At 44.9% G+C, this 18,401-nt stretch overlaps 1 protein-coding gene across 1 annotated transcript in view; it reads right to left on the bottom strand.

Moving 5' to 3' along the window:
- The window catches only part of LOC110487788 (cyclin-J), a 41,376-nt gene extending 31,224 nt beyond the window's left edge, over positions 1-10,152 (bottom strand). Inside the window, exons 1-2 of the mRNA XM_036943393.2 lie at positions 9,860-10,152; positions 6,126-6,234 (exon numbers count right to left, since the gene is read on the bottom strand). Coding sequence (XP_036799288.1) covers positions 6,126-6,203 — 78 coding nt within the window. The 5' untranslated portion in view covers positions 6,204-6,234; positions 9,860-10,152. The remainder of the gene's footprint in view (positions 1-6,125; positions 6,235-9,859) is intronic.
- Positions 10,153-18,401: the final 8,249 nt, after the last annotated feature.

Raw genomic sequence — 18,401 nt, 5'->3', positions numbered from 1 at the left:
AAAGGAGAAGGTAGAGGGAGAGAAGGGAAGGAAAGGAGAAGGTAGAGGGAGAGAAGGGAAGGAAAGGAGAAGGTAGAGGGAGAGAAGGGAAGGAAAGGAGAAGGTAGAGGGAGAGAAGGGAAGGAAAGGAGAAGGTAGAGGGAGAGAAGGGAAGGAAAGGAGAAGGTAGAGGGAGAGAAGGGAAGGAAAGGAGAAGGTAGAGGGAGAGAAGGGAAGGAAAGGAGAAGGTAGAGGGAGAGAAGGGAAGGAAAGGAGAAGGTAGAGGGAGAGAAGGGAAGGAAAGGAGAAGGTAGAGGGAGAGAAGGGAAGGAAAGGAGAAGGTAGAGGGAGAGAAGGGAAGGAAAGGAGAAGGTAGAGGGAGAGAAGGGAAGGAAAGGAGAAGGTAGAGGGAGAGAAGGGAAGGAAAGGAGAAGGTAGAGGGAGAGAAGGGAAGGAAAGGAGAAGGTAGAGGGAGAGAAGGGAAGGAAAGGAGAAGGTAGAGGGAGAGAAGGGAAGGAAAGGAGAAGGTAGAGGGAGAGAAGGGAAGGAAAGGAGAAGGTAGAGGGAGAGAAGGGAAGGAAAGGAGAAGGTAGAGAGAGAGAAGGGAAGGAAAGGAGAAGGTAGAGAGAGAGAAGGGAAGGAAAGGAGAAGGTAGAGAGAGAGAAGGGAAGGAAAGGAGAAGGTAGAGGGAGAGAAGGGAAGGAAAGGAGAAGGTAGAGGGAGAGAAGGGAAGGAAAGGAGAAGGTAGAGGGAGAGAAGGGAAGGAAAGGAGAAGGAAGATGGAGAGAAGGGAAGGAAAGGAGAAGGTATAGGGAAGAGAAACAATATGGAGAGTAAGAATAAATATAATATAGGTTAACGCACAAACATACATACATTTGAAAAGTGTTTCACATTTGGTCACGTTACAACCTTGTTCTAAAATTGATTCAATCGTTCCCCCCCACCCGTCTCAATCTACACACAATACCCCATAATGACAAAAACAAAAAATAAATATCACATAAGTATTCAGACCCTTTACTCAGTACATTGTTGAAGCACCTTTGGCAGCGATTACAGCCTCGAGTCTTCTTGGGTATGACGCTACAAGCTTGGCACACCTGCATTTGGGGAGTTTCTTCCATTCTTCTCTGCAGATCCTCTCAAGCTCTGTCAGGTTGGATGGGGAGTGTCGCTGCAAAGCTATTTTCAGGTCTCTCCAGAGATGTTCGATCAGGTTCAAATCCGGGCTCTGTCTGGGCCACTCAAGGACATTGAGAGACTTGTCCCGAAGCCACTTCTGCGTCGTCTTGGCTGTATGCTTAGGGTCATTGTCCTGTTGGAAGGTGAATCGTCGCCACAGGCTGAGGTCCTGAGAGCTCTGGAGCAGGTTTTCATCGAGGATCTCTGTACTTTGCTCAGTTCATCTTTGCCTCAATCCTGACTAGTCTCCCAGTCTCTGCCGCTGAAAAACATCCCAACAGCATGATGCTGCCACCACCATGCTTCACCGTAGGGATGGTGCCAGGATTCCTCCAGGCGTGACACTTGGCATTCAGACCAAAGACTTCAATCTTGGTTTCATCAGACCAGAGAATCTTGTTTCTCATGGTCTGAGAATACTTTAGGTGCCTTTTTCTCCCATCTCCACAGAGGAACTCCGGAGCTCTATCAGAGTGACCATTGGGTTCTTGGTCACCTCCATGACCAAGGCCCTTCTAGCCCGATTGCTCAGTTTGGCCGGGAGGCCAGCTCCAGGAAGAGTTTTGGGGGTTCCAAACATGTTCCATTTAAGAATGATGGAGGCCATTGTGTTCTTGGGGAACTTCAATGCTTCAGAAATGTTCTGGTACCCTTCCCCAGATCTGTGCCTCAACACAATCCCGTCTCAGAGCTCTACAGACATGTCCTTTGACCTCATGGCTTGGTTTTTGCTCCGACATGCACTGTCAACTGTGGGGCTTTATATAGACAGGTGTGTGCCTTTCCAAAATCATGTACAATCAATTTAAATTTACCACAGGTGGACTCCAATCAAGTTGTAGAAACATATAAAGGATGACTTATGAAAGCAGGATGCAACGGATGTCAATTTCGAGTCTCATAGCAAATTTTCCAAAGGCACTGTAGATAGCCATGTCTGACAAATCTACCATCCATGCCTACACACTACATTTCCATATAGAACCCAATACTACATTTCAATTTAGGTCAGGAAGGGGAGTGAGAGGAGGGGTACAGGGTTCCCCATGGTGAGTAAAGGGACGGGGAGAGGAAGTAGTGGTGGCTATTCAGCATGATAAATATCCATTAGGATGGGGGCAGGGTTGAAGTCTGTTTGGGAAAGGGGGGAGATCCAAAGGAGGCTGGTAGCTGAGAAGTGGTGGCTATTCAGCAGCCTGACCCTCTGGTAGAAACTGGTTTTATTCATTTTTTTTTTTTACCTTTAACTAGGCAAGTCAGTTCAGAACAAATTCTTATTTACAATGACTGCCTGCACCGGCCAAGCCTGGACAACGCTGAGCCAATTGTGTGCCACACTATTGGACTCCCAATCCCGGCCGGTTGTGATACAGCATGATTCAAACCAGGGTGTCTGTAGTGACGCTTCAAGCACTGAGATGCAGTGCCTTAGACCCCTGCGTCACTCTGGAGCCCAGTGTTCTATTGGCCGGTCAGTTTTAGCCATGATGCTCCTGTACTGCACGTGTGAGTGATGGATGCGGGAAGAACAGGCCGTGGCTCATGATCTTCTTGGCCTTCCTGCAACACCTGGTGTTGTAAGTGTCCTGAAGGGCAGGCGGTGTGCATCCAATGGTGCAGTCGGCTGAGCGCACCTCCCTCTGTAGTGCCTTGGTCAGTGGCGGTGCCATACCAGGCTGTGATGCAGCACAACAGTATGCTCTCAAGGGTGCTCCTGTAGAACATCGAGGGCCTTCGGGGACAGGCCAATTCAATCACTGCCTCTCTGGACAACCTCCTGAGGTTAAAGAGTCGCTGTCATTCCTTCACCACTGTGTCCGTGTGGTTTGACCATTTCACCTCCTCGGAGATGTGTAAGCCGAGGAACTTGACGTTTTTGGCCGTCTCCACGGGAGCCACTCCTCAGCTCCTTTGTTTTGCTGATGTTGAGGAAGAGGTTGTTTACCTGGCACCACACCGTCAGAGTGCCTAGTTCCTTCCTGTAGGCAGTATCATCGCTGTTGGTAATTAGGCCTACTGCTGTTGTCGTGTCGTCAGCAAACTTGGAGTTGAAACTGAGGCAGTCGTGGATATACAGAGTTCAGGAAGGGACTGAGGACGTATCCTTGTGGGGGCCCCGTGTTGAGGAGCAGTGTGGAAGAGGTAATGCTTCCTACATTCACCACCTGGGGGGCAGCCTGTCAAAAACTCTAGGTCCCAGTTACATAGAGAGTTCAGTCCCCAGAGGAAACCTGTAACATATTCCAGTCCACGTGATCAAAACAGTCTTGGAGCATGGATTCTGATTACACAGACAAGTGTTGAACAGATGTGAACACCAGGACTTCCCTTGAGTCTTTGTTTGTAGGCCGGGAGGAACAAAATGGAGTCCTGGTCTAACTTGCCGAAAGGAGGGCGGGAGATTGCCTTTATACCTGTGTCGAAAAAAACATGTAGCGTTGGTCCATTGGGAATCTCTGCGAGTTGGACAGCCAACCTGCTGATAGTAATTCGGGAGCAGGGTTCTCAAATGTATTTTTGTTAAAGTCCCCAGTGACAATGAACACTGCCTCCGGGTACACAGTCTCCAGTTTGTTCAGGGTGACAATGAAGATCTTTGAAAGCATTTTTGGTGTCCGTTTGGGGCGGGATGTGGCAGTGCACAGGTGCCATTTTTGACACGCCCCCTAGGACACACCCAGTCTCCTCCTAGTCAACCACATAGAATAGAGGAGCATCACGTGAGCCTTCAGCTTAAAGACGCATTTGACAAGGGGCGCGATATAAAAAAAACACTTTCTCCCATATGTATAGCCTTTAATGCTTCACGAGTTTGTCTCTATCCTAATACAGGCTTAGAAAAACGAGGAGTTATGTTTTTTCAAAAAATGCTTTGTTTCGTCATAGATGAATATTTGATAAAAATACATTTAAAAAAAGGGCTTTATAATGTGGATTTATTTCATATCAGACTGAGTCGGGGTGGATTAATCTCTTTAAGTAGTGCTGTACCAGTTTGTGGTTTGCTGCTAGAGGCACACGAAAAACATCCACCCATACTAAAAATACAGGTTACTATTGCCTACTTCCCCTTCCCTAAGGGTTGTCCAAATAACAAAACGCTGCCCTCGTATAAAGCTAATCTTCACTGGATACTGACTTGCTGTAGATCGGTGAAGAATAACCCTGTGGTGCCTGTCAGCATGACCAACGTACTGATGACCACAATGTATGGCACACACGTGCCTCACATATTTAATCTGCGAGTTACATCAATTGTCTGTTGAGTTTGTTGAATGTAGGCAATACCTAAACAACGGTGATCACTAAGGTGATCGGCAGCTGAAGGACAATATAAACAGTGCATACAGACACCCCCATAAACACTACCCTCGACTTGAGTTCTCCTCTCTTCTCCCCCCCCCCCCATGCATGCCTTGCCTCTGGTCCATCGGTCTGTCTGAGTGTTCAGTGGTGCAGGGCATTGTGGGGAACCACTGCATTAATTATGCTGCGGAAGGCAGGGGACTCGATGCAGAGAGGTGGGGGGGCAGACTAGCCTGCTGATGGGCTACAATTATTTAGAGATAGGGTTTATGTCTGGGGTGTCGTTTGGCTTTCAAAGACCTTACATCAGCATCCATGTTGTTTTGTCTTTGGTCTGCAGATTAGTTAAAGGGTTGGGGTGGGGTCAGAATAGAATCAGAAGGGAGGCCCTAATCTACACGCCCCCTGGTTACAGACGTCCAACTCAGTGATTTAGACACGAGTAAATCAAATGACTGTTAGGCTTAGTGAATAACTTGTAAGGAGACTGCCCGATTGTAACATAGTGGGGGCAGCGGCCTGCAACAATTCCATCTATCCAAATACTCCCCCTACATGTGACGTGTGCGTAGACACACACACACACAAATCTACTCCATATTGTTCTTTCTAAGTAGAATCAAATTAGCTATGATATTCTTGCTCCCTTTATGAGGATGGCAGTCCAGTGACAGATGCTGCCATTAAAATGGCCAAACAGTAAAATATCATCAAGCCGGAGTTTAGCCTAATTACCGCATCAGCCAATTAATGAGCCTCAACCCTTCTGTGTAATCTAAATTAGACCACGCTCACAAAGATGACAGTCATGCAATTATATCCATCTGCCAATATTAACTACACTATATAGAAGCTATAAATAGAAGGTGAGGAGTTGCTATCATGTCCCTCTACTGGCTTGGATCTTCATTTTCACCAAAGCACTAGAGTATGTCAACAAGAAAACATACATTTTACATCATTTTTTTTTTTTTTAACCTTTATTTAACTAGGCGAGTCAGTTAAGAACAAATTCTGATTTTCAATGACGGCCTAGGAACAGTGGGTTAACTGCCCGTTCAGGGGCAGAACGACAGATTTGTACCTTGTCAGCTCAGGGATTTGAACTTGCAACCTTCCGGTTACTAGTCCAACGCTCTAACCACTAGGGTACCTGCCCCTCTACACTCTAACCACTTGGGTACCTGCCCCCTCTACACTAACCACTTGGGTACCTGCCCCCTCTACACTCTAACCACTAGGCTACCCTGCCGCCCCCTTTAAGCCATTGAGCAGAAGCGCTTATCCAGTGTGACATACTGCCTTGCTCAAGGGAACATGAGATTTTTCACCTCGTCGGCTTGGGAATTTGAACCAGCGACTTTTTGGTTACTGGCCCAACGCGCTGAACCGCTAGGCTACCTAGATTAGTTGTCTTTTTCAGGTTAAGATGCATTTAAGCACAGGTGAACTGCAGGCCACCAGACTCAAAGCGTTCTCCCTGGCATTGAGAACATCCCCATAATACACATTTCACCATGCAGTTGAGATTCTTATCACGTGGTGATGAGGAAAATGGAACTCCAGGAATGAACCAAGGAGACCCAGATAACTGCATTCATAGAATTAAAATTCAGAATTCTATTAATTCTAATTCTATGACTGGCTGGTCTTACCTTGATGCGGAGGGACTGATGGATATCCCCTGCTAGCTGTCCTTTCCACCATTGTAACTCCCTTTCCATCTTTCCCATTCAGAGAAGGCCACACGGATGAAGTTCAGCCCTGCAGACACACAGCAATGTGGGCTAAGTCAAGAGACATCCTGGCTATACGCAGCATGTTATGGTGTCTTATCACAACTTTAGATATTTGATGTCAAAGGGACAAGGATTTATAGAATAAGTTGTATTATCCTATATTCATACTGGTGAATAAAAATCTATTTTATAAGAGAGATGAAGTCCCAGCAAATAAAAAAAACAAGTGTTTATTTCAAGGGGAATAAAACATTGTATCCTTTCTATTAATTTGCACAATGAATATATATATATACAGTGCCTTGCGAAAGTATTCGGCCCCCTTGAACTTTGCGACCTTTTGCCACATTTCAGGCTTCAAACATAAAGATATAAAACTGTATTTTTTTGTGAAGAATCAACAACAAGTGGGACACAATCATGAAGTGGAACGACATTTATTGGATATTTCAAACTTTTTTAACAAATCAAAAACGGAAAAATTGGGCATGCAAAATGATTCAGCCCCTTTACTTTCAGTGCAGCAAACTCTCTCCAGAAGTTCAGTGAGGATCTCTGAATGATCCAATGTTGACCTAAATGACTAATGATGATAAATACAATCCACCTGTGTGTAATCAAGTCTCCGTATAAATGCACCTGCACTGTGATAGTCTCAGAGGTCCGTTAAAAGCGCAGAGAGCATCATGAAGAACAAGGAACACACCAGGCAGGTCCGAGATACTGTTGTGAAGAAGTTTAAAGCCGGATTTGGATACAAAAATATTTCCCAAGCTTTAAACATCCCAAGGAGCACTGTGCAAGCGATAATATTGAAATGGAAGGAGTATCAGACCACTGCAAATCTACCAAGACCTGGCCGTCCCTCTAAACTTTCAGCTCATACAAGGAGAAGACTGATCAGAGATGCAGCCAAGAGGCCCATGATCATTCTGGATGAACTGCAGAGATCTACAGCTGAGATGGGAGACTCTGTCCATAGGACAACAATCAGTCGTATATTGCACAAATCTGGCCTTTATGGAAGAGTGGCAAGAAGAAAGCCATTTCTTAAAGATATCCATAAAAAGTGTAGTTTAAAGTTTGCCACAAGCCACCTGGGAGACACACCAAACATGTGGAAGAAGGTGCTCTGGTCAGATGAAACCAAAATTGAACTTCTTGGCAACAATGCAAAACGTTATGTTTGGCATAAAAGCAACACAGCTGAACACACCATCCCCACTGTCAAACATGGTGGTGGCAGCATCATGGTTTGGGCCTGCTTTTCTTCAGCAGGGACAGGGAAGATGGTTAAAATTGATGGGAAGATGGATGGAGCCAAATACAGGACCATTCTGGAAGAAAACCTGATGGAGCCTGCAAAAGACCTGAGACTGGGACGGAGATTGGTCTTCCAACAAGACAATGATCCAAAACATAAAGCAAAATCTACAATGGAATGGTTCAAAAATAAACATATCCAGGTGTTAGAATGGCCAAGTCAAAGTCCAGACCTGAATCCAATCGAGAATCTGTGGAAAGAACTGAAAACTGCTGTTCACAAATGCTCTCCATCCAACCTCACTAAACTCGAGCTGTTTTGCAAGGAGGAATGGGAAAAAATTTCAGTCTCTCGATGTGCAAAACTGATGGAGACATACCCCAAGCGACTTACAGCTGTAATCGCAGCAAAAGGTGGCGCTACAAAGTATTAACTTAAGGGGGCTGAATAATTTTGCACGCCCAATTTTTCCGTTTTTGATTTGTTAAAAAAGTTTGAAATATCCAATAAATGTCGTTCCACTTCATGATTGTGTCCCACTTGTTGTTGATTCTTCACAAAAAAATACAGTTTTATATCTTTATGTTTGAAGCCTGAAATGTGGCAAAAGGTCGCAAAGTTCAAGGGGGCCGAATACTTTCGCAAGGCACTGTATATATAGATTTATTTCTAAATCGCATTGTAGAGAATTTGATTTCACCTTTATTTAACCATGTAGGCTAGTTGAGAACAAGTTCTCATTTGCAACTGTGACCTGGCCAAGATAAAGCGTAGCAATTCAACACATACAACAACAGAGTTACACATGGAATAAACAAAACATACAGTCAATAATACAGTAGACAAAATAAAACAAAAAGTCTATATACAGTGAGTGCAAATTAGGTAAGTTAAGGGAGTTAAGGCAATAAATAGGCCATGGTGGCGAAGTAATTACAATATAGCAATTAAACACTGGAATGGTAGATGTGCAGAAGATGAATGTGCAAGTAGAGATACTGGGGTGCAAAGGAGCAAGATAAATAAATACTGTATGGGGATGAGGTAGGTAGATGGGCTGTTTACAGATGGGCTATCTATGTACAGGTGCAGTGATCTGTGAGCTGCTCTGACAGCTGGTGCTTAAAGCTAGTGAGGGAGATGGGAATCTCCAGCTTCAGAGATGTTTAATGGGTTGAGGGCAAAGTGAAACATGCCTTTGATATTAATGAAAGCAATCAGTTGAAATCGATTGTTAAAGATGAGCCTTTGGATGTTTAAAATAAATAAATAAATAAATAAAAATCAATAGCCTTTCGAAATATTTCAAATGCAACATTCTGGGAAACTTAATTTGTGAGCTGCTCTTTTGTAAGCTTAAAAATGTGATTGAGTTAATTTCCTCCATGACCATGTGTACAGTAAACATTGGTCACTGGCACTGCATCGCCCTTGATCGTCCATTACTCAGTTCCATTACATTCCACCTAATAGCCATTTATCAGAGGTTGTATGTTAAGAGCCGTGACGCTCGGTCTGAACATTTAACACGTTTTGGAAGCATAAGGACTTTAAATCTTTCATATTTGCGAGACATAATCAAATAAAATTATTTTTAAAAATGATACACTTTTATAGTGTAAGGTTTCCCACACAGCAATATGTCCACTGCGCTTGTTCAAGGAAACCAGACGGATGACTACCGGTGCTAAATAAAATAACTATCCGAGTCTCCTAACCTGTGTGTAACTGGAAGACAGACGTCACAAACCTGCCACTGAAAAAAATACTGTTGGCTGTAACAGTGTATTTTGCATTTGTTAAATTATTTTGGATGTTTTTCTAGAACCGTACCTCAACTGAAAACCGCTTCACGTTTAGAAGGGAGTATTTGCCAGTTTAGTCTTTCAGAGCCAATTCGCCCTTTAAAACAGAGTATGTAAGGTCCTTGAACTAAGGAGTAACGTTAGTCTCCTTTGGTCCAATACTGGGCTATGGTACTGAACTGCAATTACATTCCCCATGCAAGTGGGTGCGATTTAAAATGTCTTAATGTGGGGAGAAAAAAAACGAAATGGCAATTGTAGCGCTGGGGTAACAAAATAACTTTTTTGTAGGCCTAACAATAACATTGCTACTGTGTCTCAAATCTGCTATGAGAAAAGCAATACGTTGATAATGGAAACATTTTCATGACTTTCTCGCTCATTTAGCGGTGTCAACACCACGAGTGTTTTTTAAACAGAAACGTAGACCACTCATGCGGTTATAATACTATTATGTATAGGCCTATACCTTAAACTTAGACAAAGATCACACCTGACTGTTGACAGCATTACATCATTGATACACACATTTAGTAAACTTTTAGATTCTCTAAATGTCCAAGATCGCATGTGCCGCTCACCCTATCTGACAGGAATGCCCCCAGACCTCTTTGTTTCACTCCGGCATCCTGAATGAAGAATTCCTCTTTGGTAAGTTTTGTATTATCCTCGGTACCGGCGAAAAGCGACGACTGTTTCCGTTATTCAGTTGACAAAGAAACAATGCTTCAGACCAGTTTAATTCAGCTGTTATCTCGTCTGTTTACACTTTCACAAAGATTTTTCCACGGATCCTCGTTCAACGAAGTGGTTTGCTTCCTCAGCTGCTGTTGCGGTCGGTGAGGAGCTAGTGAATTTGCGTACGCAAAAGACCGAGTGTAAGATGGGAAATGTAGTCCAAAAACACGTGACCAAAATGGGCTAATTACGACAATAACTCATTCTCTAATTGATTTCAAATAAACTAAACTTGTCTCTCAAACACTGGCATTTTGAAAACGGATAGAGCTGTTGAGATGATTAAATCAAGTTTTTATTGCAAATCACTTCGTTAACTTTCTCAAGTGGCATGTGTGTAAAAACGTTTTCCTTTAACACATTGTAAAATGTACTATAATAAGATTTATAACACAAAATAAACCATTTTAATGACATGTAACACGGTTAGTGCATTCTCGTTTAATTTAGACAGAGAGGGATAGTTGCAAACAGGGAAAAAAAGAAAAAAAGTTGCATGTATCTTATTGCTGAATATAAACAGCACTCCAAAAAATGTAACGTGAAAATAAAATAATTTCCCTCATTTTCCCTCCAATCAGCCATAACAAAATCAAATCAAAATTTGTTTGTCACATGCACCTAATACAACAGGTGTAATACTTACTTACAAGCCCTTAACTGTCAACGCAGTTTTAAGAAAAAATTATTATTACACTGAGCAGAAATAAATGCAACATAAAACAAAGATTTTACTGAGTTATACTTCATATAATGAAATCAGTGAATTGAAATACATGTATTAGACCCTAATCTATGGATTTCACATCACTGGAAATACAGATCTGTTGGTCACAGATACCTTAAAAAAAGGTGGGGGCGTGGATCAGAAAATGAGTCAGTATCTGGTGTGACCACCATTTGCCTCATGCACATTCTCCTTTCGAGTCTATCAGGCTGTTGATTGTGGCCTGTGGAATGTTGTCTGACTCCTCGCCAATGGCTGTGCGAAGTTGCTGGATATTGGCGGGAACTGGAACACGTTGTTGTACACGTCGATCCAGAGCATCCCAAACATGCTCAATGGGTGATATGTCTGGTGAGTATGCAGGCCAAGGAAGGACTGGGCCATTTTCAGCTTCCATGATTTGTGTACAGATCCTTGCGACATGGGGCCGTGCATCATCATGCTAAAACATGAGGTGATGGTAGAGGATGAATGGCATGCCAATGTGCCTCAGGATCTCACCATGGTATCTCTGTGCATTCAAATCGCCATCGATAAAATGCAACTGTGTTCGTTGTACATAGCTTATGCATGCCTATTCCATAACGCCACCTCCGCCATGGGGCGCTCTGCTCACAACGTTGACATCATCAAACCGCTCGCCCACACGACACCATACACGTTGTCTGCCATCTGCTCGGTACAGTTGAAACCAGGATTTATCCGTGAAGAGCACACTTCTCCAGCGTGCTAGTGGCCATTGAAGGTGAGCATCTGGCCACTGAAGTTGGTTAAGACGCCGAACTGCTGTCAGATCAAGACCCTGGTGAGGACGACTTAGCACGTAGATGAGCTTCCCTGAGACAGTTTCTGACAGTTTTTGCAGAAATTCTTTGGTTGTGCAAACCCACAGTTTCATCAGTTGTCCGGGTGGCTGGTCTCAGATGATCCCGCAGGTGAAGAAGATGGATGTGGAGGTCCTGGGTTGGCGTGGTTACAGGTGGTGTGCGATAGTGAAGCTGGTTGGACGTACTGCCAAATTCTATGAAATGACATTGGAGGAGGCTGATGGTTGGGAAATGAACATACAATTCTCTGGCAACAGCTCTGGTGGACATGCCTGCAGTTAGCATGCCAATTGCATGCTCAATCAAAACTTAAGACATCTGTGGCCTTGTGTTGTGTGACAAAAGAGCATATTTTAAAGTGGCCTTTTTATTGTTCCCAGCACAAGGTGCACCAGTGAAACAATCACACTGTTTAATCAGCTTCTTGATATGCCACACCTGTCAGGTGGATGGATTATCTTGGTAAAGTATAAATGCTCACTAACAGGGATGTAAACAAATTTGTGCACAAGATCTGAGAGAAATAAGCTTTTTTTGTGTGTATGGAACATTTCTGGGATCTTCTATTTCAGCTCATGAAATATGGGACCAACACTTTACATGTTGCGTTTATATTTTTGTTCCGTATAAATACTAAGCAATGAGTACTAGCTGGGCAACAGACAACTCAGTGTCACCTGGTGTCAATATAGGGCATAGCTTTTCAATAATGTGCAACACATAGTAAGTAATACAGTAGGCCTATTACAATTCACTTTTTTAGAGAACATTTTTATTATTGACCAAAACGGAGTATAAATAGGCTGAACTATAATTGCAATGATGACAGGCAGCAAAAGCAGGTGCCATTGTATTTCAACCCATCAGGATGAAGGTGATGAATCCTCATTGGCCTTCTTGTCCATCTAGTTCAGATACTCCTGGTCTGCATAGATCAGGAACCCAGTAAAACATACTATCTGTCCAGAACGGGTCATAGAATTGCCCATTCTGTTCAGAGTAGAAGAACTGCAGCCAAACCTGGTCCTGACGCTCTAACCAGAGAACCGTGGAACCAGACACTGGATCCCAGTTTTGGCATCAAACGTCTTGATCAAACAGAGGTTTCACAAATATTTAAGAGACAGTGTATGGCTAATTTACTCAGCTGCATAATAAAAAATGTAAAAAAGTTTTTTATTTAACCTTTATTTAACCAGGTAGGCAAGTTGAGAACAAGTTCTCATTTGCAACTGCGACCTGGCCAAGAATAAAGCAAAGCAGTTAGACACAAACAACAACAACACAGAGTTACACATCGAGTAAACAAACATGCCCTCAATAATACAGTTGCAGATGCTGGCACTAAGACCGTTCTCAGTCAGCTGTATAAGGAAATAAGTAATAATAAGTGATTCCTGCTTAAAAGCAAAAATTAAAGCAGGAAGCACCAGTGACTCGGTCTATAAAAAAAGTGGTCAGATGAAGCAGATGCTAAACTACAGGACTGTTTTGCTAGCACAGACTGGAATATGTTCCGGGATTCTTACGATGGCATTGAGGAGTACACCACATCAGTCACTGGCTTTATCAATAAGTGCATTGAGGACGTCGTCCCCACAGTGACTGTACATACATAACCAACCAGAAGCCATGGATTACAGGCAACATTCGCACTGAGCTAAAGGGCATAGCTGCCGCTTTCAAGGTGCGGGACTCTAACCCGGAAGCTTACAAGAAATCCTGCTATGCCCTGCGACGAACCATCAAACAGGCAAAGCGTCAATACAGGGCTAAGATTGAATCATACTACATCGGCTCCGACGCTCGTCTTATGTGGCAGGGCTTGCAAACTATTACAGATTACAAAGGGAAGCAGAGCCGCAAGCTGCCCAGTGACACGAGCCTACCAGACGAGCTAAGTCACTTCTATGCTCGCTTCGAGGCAAGCAACACTGAGGCCTGCATGAGAGCCTCAGCTGTTCCGGACGACTGTGTGATCACGCTCTCCGTAGCCGACGTGAGTAAGACCTTTAAACAGGTCAACATTCACAAGGCTGCAGGGCCAGACAGATTACCAGGACGTGTGCTCCGGGCATGTGCTGACCAACTGGCAGGTGTCTTCACTGACATTTTCAACATGTCACTAATTGAGTCTGTAATCCCAACATGTTTCAAGCAGACCACCATAGTCCCTGTGCCCAAGAACACAAAGGCAACCTGCCTAAATGACTACAGACCCGTAGCACCCACGTCCGTAGCCACGAAGTGCTTTGAAAGGTTGGTAATGGCTCAGATAAACACCATTATCCCAGAAACCCTAGACCCACTCCAATTTGCATACCGCCCAAACAGATCCACAGATGATGCAATCTCTACTGCACTCCACACTGCCCTTTCCTACCTGGAAAAAAGGAACACTTATGTGAGAATGCTATTCATTGACTACAGCACAGCGTTCAACACCATAGTACCCTCATAGCTCATCACTAAGCTAAGGATCCTGGGACTAAACACCTCCCCCTGCAACTGGATCCTGGACTTCCTGACAGGCCGCCCCCAGGTGGTGATGGTAGGTAGCAACACATCTGCCACGCTGATCCTCAACACTGGAGCTCCACGGGGGTGCGTGCTCAGTCACCTCCTGTACTCCCTGTTAACCCACGACTACATGGCCAGGCACAACTCCAACACCATCATTAAGTTTGCCGATGACACAACAGTGGTAGGCCTGATCACCAACAACGGCGAGACATCTTATAGGGAGGAGGTCAGAGACCTGCCCGGGTGGTGCCAGGACAACAACCTCTCCCTCAACGTAACCAAGACTAAGGAGATGATTGTGGACTACAGGAAAATGAGGACTGAGCACCTCCCCATTCTCATCGATGGGGCTGTAGTAGAGCAGGTTGAGAGCTTCAAGTTCCTTAGTGTCCACATCAACAACAAACTAGAATGGTCCAAACACACCAAGACAGTCGTGAAAAGGGCACGACAAAGCATATTCCCCCTCAGGAAACTAAAAAGATTTGGCATGGGTCCTCAGATCCTCAAAAGGTTCTACAGCTGCAACACCGAGAGCATCCTGACTGGTTGCATCACTGCTTGGTATGGCAATTGCTCGGCCTCCGACCGCAAGGCACCAGAGGTTTGTTTGTCACCAGAGCGTTTTAGAGGATATTACTACTGAAACATGTACCCATTTAATAACCAGACCTTCATATAAACTTGCTATGCTGAATTGTTGACACAATCGAACATGCTGCTATATGCTGCCAGCACGCCCACCAGCGAGTCACAATGGGCGGCCTGAGCAGCACGCGGCAAATTACTGCCATCTAGTGTACATTCACTGTTAGTGACAATTGGGGGAATAAATGCACTGCAGACAAATAGTTGTTCCAAAAATACTTAGCTTGGTCCATGTCTGGTATGGGTTTGTGCTTGTCTCATCAGTGGAACCTGAAACAGGACGTGGGAGAGAGACAACAGGACGTGGGAGAGAGACAACAGGACAGGGAGAGACAACAGGACGTGGGAGAGACAACAGGACAGGGGGAGAGAAAACAGGACAGGGGGAGAGACAACAGGACAGGGGGAGAGACAACAGGACAGGGGGAAGACAACAGGACAGGGGGAGAGACAACATGACAGGGGGAGAGACAACAGGACAGGGAGAGAGACAACAGGACAGGGAGAGACAACAGGACAGGGAGAGAGAGACAACAGGACAGGGAGAGAGAGACAACAGGACAGGGAGAGAGAGACAACAGGACAGGGAGAGAGAGACAACAGGACAGGGAGAGAAACAACAGGACAGGGGGAGAGACAACAGGACAGGGGGGAGAGACAACAGGACAAGGGGAGAGACAACAGGACAGGGGGGAGAGACAACAGGACGTGGGAGAGACAACAGGACAGGGGGGAGAGACAACAGGACAGGGGGGGAGAGACAACAGGACGTGGGAGAGAGACACAGGACGGAGGAGAGAGACAACAGGACATGGGAGAGAGACAACAGGACAGGGGGGAGAGACAACAGGACAGGGAGAGACACCAGGAAAGGGGGAGAGAGACAAGAGGACAGGGAGAGAGACACAGGACGGGGGAGAGAGACAACAGGACAGGGAGAGACAACAGGAAAGGGGGAGAGAGACAACAGGACAGGGGGAGAGACAACATTACAGGGAGAGACACCAGGAAAGGGGGAGAGAGACACAGGACGGGGGAGAGAGACACAGTACGGGGGAGAGAGACACAGGATGTGGGAGAGAGACACCTCAAATCAAATCAAATCAAATGTATTTATATAGCCCTTCGTACATCAGCTGATATCTCAAAGTACTGTACAGAAACCCAGCCTAAAACCCCAAACAGCAAGCAATGCAGGTGTAGAAGCACGGTGGCTAGGAAAAACTCCCTAGAAAGGCCAAAACCTAGGAAGAAACCTAGAGAGGAACCAGGCTATGTGGGGTGGCCAGTCCTCTTCTGGCTGTGCCGGGTGGAGATTATAACAGAACATGGCCAAGATGTTCAAATGTTCATAAATGACCAGCATGGTCCAATAATAATAAGGCAGAACAGTTGAAACTGGAGCAGCAGCACGGCCAGGTGGACTGGGGACAGCAAGGAGTCATCATGTCAGGTAATCCTGAGGCATGGTCCTAGGTCTCAGGTCCTCCGAGAGAGAGAGAAAGAAAGAGAGAATTAGAGAGAGCACACTCAAATTCACACAGGACACCGAATAGGACAGTAGAAGTACTCCAGATATAACAAACTGACCCTAGCCCCCCGACACATAAACTACTGCAGCATAAATACTGGAGGCTGAGACAGGAGGGGTCAGGAGACACTGTGGCCCCATCCGAGGACACCCCCGGACAGGGCCAAACAGGAAGGATATAACCCCACCCACTTTGCACAGCCCCCACACCACTAGAGGGATATCTTCAACCACCAACTTACCATCCTGAGACAAGGCTGAGTATAGCCCACAAAGATCTCCGCCACGGCACAACCCAAAGGGGGGGGGGGGGGGCAACCCAGACAGGATGATCACATCAGTGACTCAACCCACTCAGGTGACGCACCCCTCCCAGGGACGGTATGAGAGATCCCCAGTAAGCCAGTGACTCAGCCCCTGTAATAGGGTTAGAGGCAGAGAATCCCAGTGGAAAGAGGGGAACCGGCCAGGCAGAGACAGCAAGGGCGGTTCGTTACTCCAGAGCCTTTCCGTTCACCTTCACACTCCTGGGCCAGACTACACTCAATCATATGACCCACTGAAGAGATGAGTCTTCAGTAAAGACTTAAAGGTTGAGACAGAATCTGCGTCTCTGACATGGGTAGGCAGACCGTTTCATAAAAATGGAGTTCTATAGGAGAAAGCCCTGCCTCCAGCTGTTTGTTTAGAAATTCTAGGGACATTTAGGAGGCCTGCGTCTTGTGACCGTAGCGTACGTGTAGGTATGTATGGCAGGACCAAATCAGAGAGATAGGTAGGAGCAAGCACATGTAATGCTTTGTAGGTTAGCAGTAAAACCTTGAAATCAGCCCTTGCTTTGACAGGAAGCCAGTGTAGACGCTAGCACTGGAGTAATATGCTCAAATTTTGGGGTTCTAGTCAGGATTCTAGCAGCCGTATTTAGCACTAACTGAAGTTTATTTAGTGCTTTATCCGGGTAGCCGGAAAGTATAGCATTGCAGTAGTCTAACCTAGAAGTGACAAAAGCATGGATTAATTTTTCTGCATCATTTTTGGACAGAAAGTTTCTGATTTTTGCAATGTTACGTAGATGGAAAAAAGCTGTCCTTGAAATGGTCTTGATATGTTCTTTCAAAAGAGAGATCAGGGTCCAGAGTAACGCCGAGGTCCTTCACAGTTTTATTTGAGATGACTGTACAACCATTAAGATGAATTGTCAGATTCAACAGAAGATATCTTTGTTTCTTGGGACCTAGAACAAGCATCTCTGTTTTGTCCGAGTTTAAAAGTAGAAAGTTTGCAGCCATCCACTTTCTTATGTCTGAAACACATGCTTCTAGCGAGGGCAATTTTGGGGCTTCACCATGTTTAATTGAAATATACAGCTGTGTGTCATCCGCATAGCAGTGAAAGTTAACATTCTGTTTTCGAATGACATCCCCAAGAGGTAAAATATATAGTGAAAACAATAGTGGTCCTAAAACGGAACCTTGAGGAACACCGAAATTTACAGTTGATTTGTCAGAGGACAAACCATTCACAGAGACATACTGATATCTTTCCGAAGATAAGATCTAAACCAGGCCAGAACTTGTCCATGTAGACCAATTTGGGTTTCCAATGTGGTGATCGATGGTATCAAAAGCAGCACTATGGTCTAGGAGCACGAGGACAGATGCAGAGCCTCGGTCTGATGCCATTAAAAGGTCATTTACCACCTTCACAAGTGCAGTCTCAGTGCTATGATGGGGTCTAAAACCAGACTGAAGCATTTCGTATACATTGTTTGTCTTCAGGAAGGCAGTGAGTTGCTGCTCAACAGCCTTTTCTAAAATGTTTGAGAGGAATGGAAGATTCGATATAGGCCGATAGTTTTTTATATTTTCTGGGTCAAGGTTTGGCTTTTTCGAGAGAGGCTTTATTACTGCCACTTTTAGTGAGTTTGGTACACATCCGGTGGATAGAGAGCTGTTTATTATGTTCAACATAGGAGGGCCAAGCACAGGAAGCAGCTCTTTCAGTAGTTTAGTTGGAATAAGGTCCAGTGTGCAGCTTGAAGGTTTAGAGGCCATGATTATTTTCATCATTGTGTCAAGAGATATAGTACTAAAACACTTGAGCGTCTCTCTTGATCCTAGGTCCTGGCA

This window comes from Oncorhynchus mykiss, chromosome 14 (genome assembly GCF_057628025.1).
Source record: "Oncorhynchus mykiss isolate SJ-2025 chromosome 14, ASM5762802v1, whole genome shotgun sequence".
NCBI lineage: Eukaryota > Metazoa > Chordata > Actinopteri > Salmoniformes > Salmonidae > Oncorhynchus > Oncorhynchus mykiss.
The sequence above is the reverse complement of the archived record's forward strand: the minus strand, read 5'-3'. Positions and strand labels throughout refer to the sequence as shown.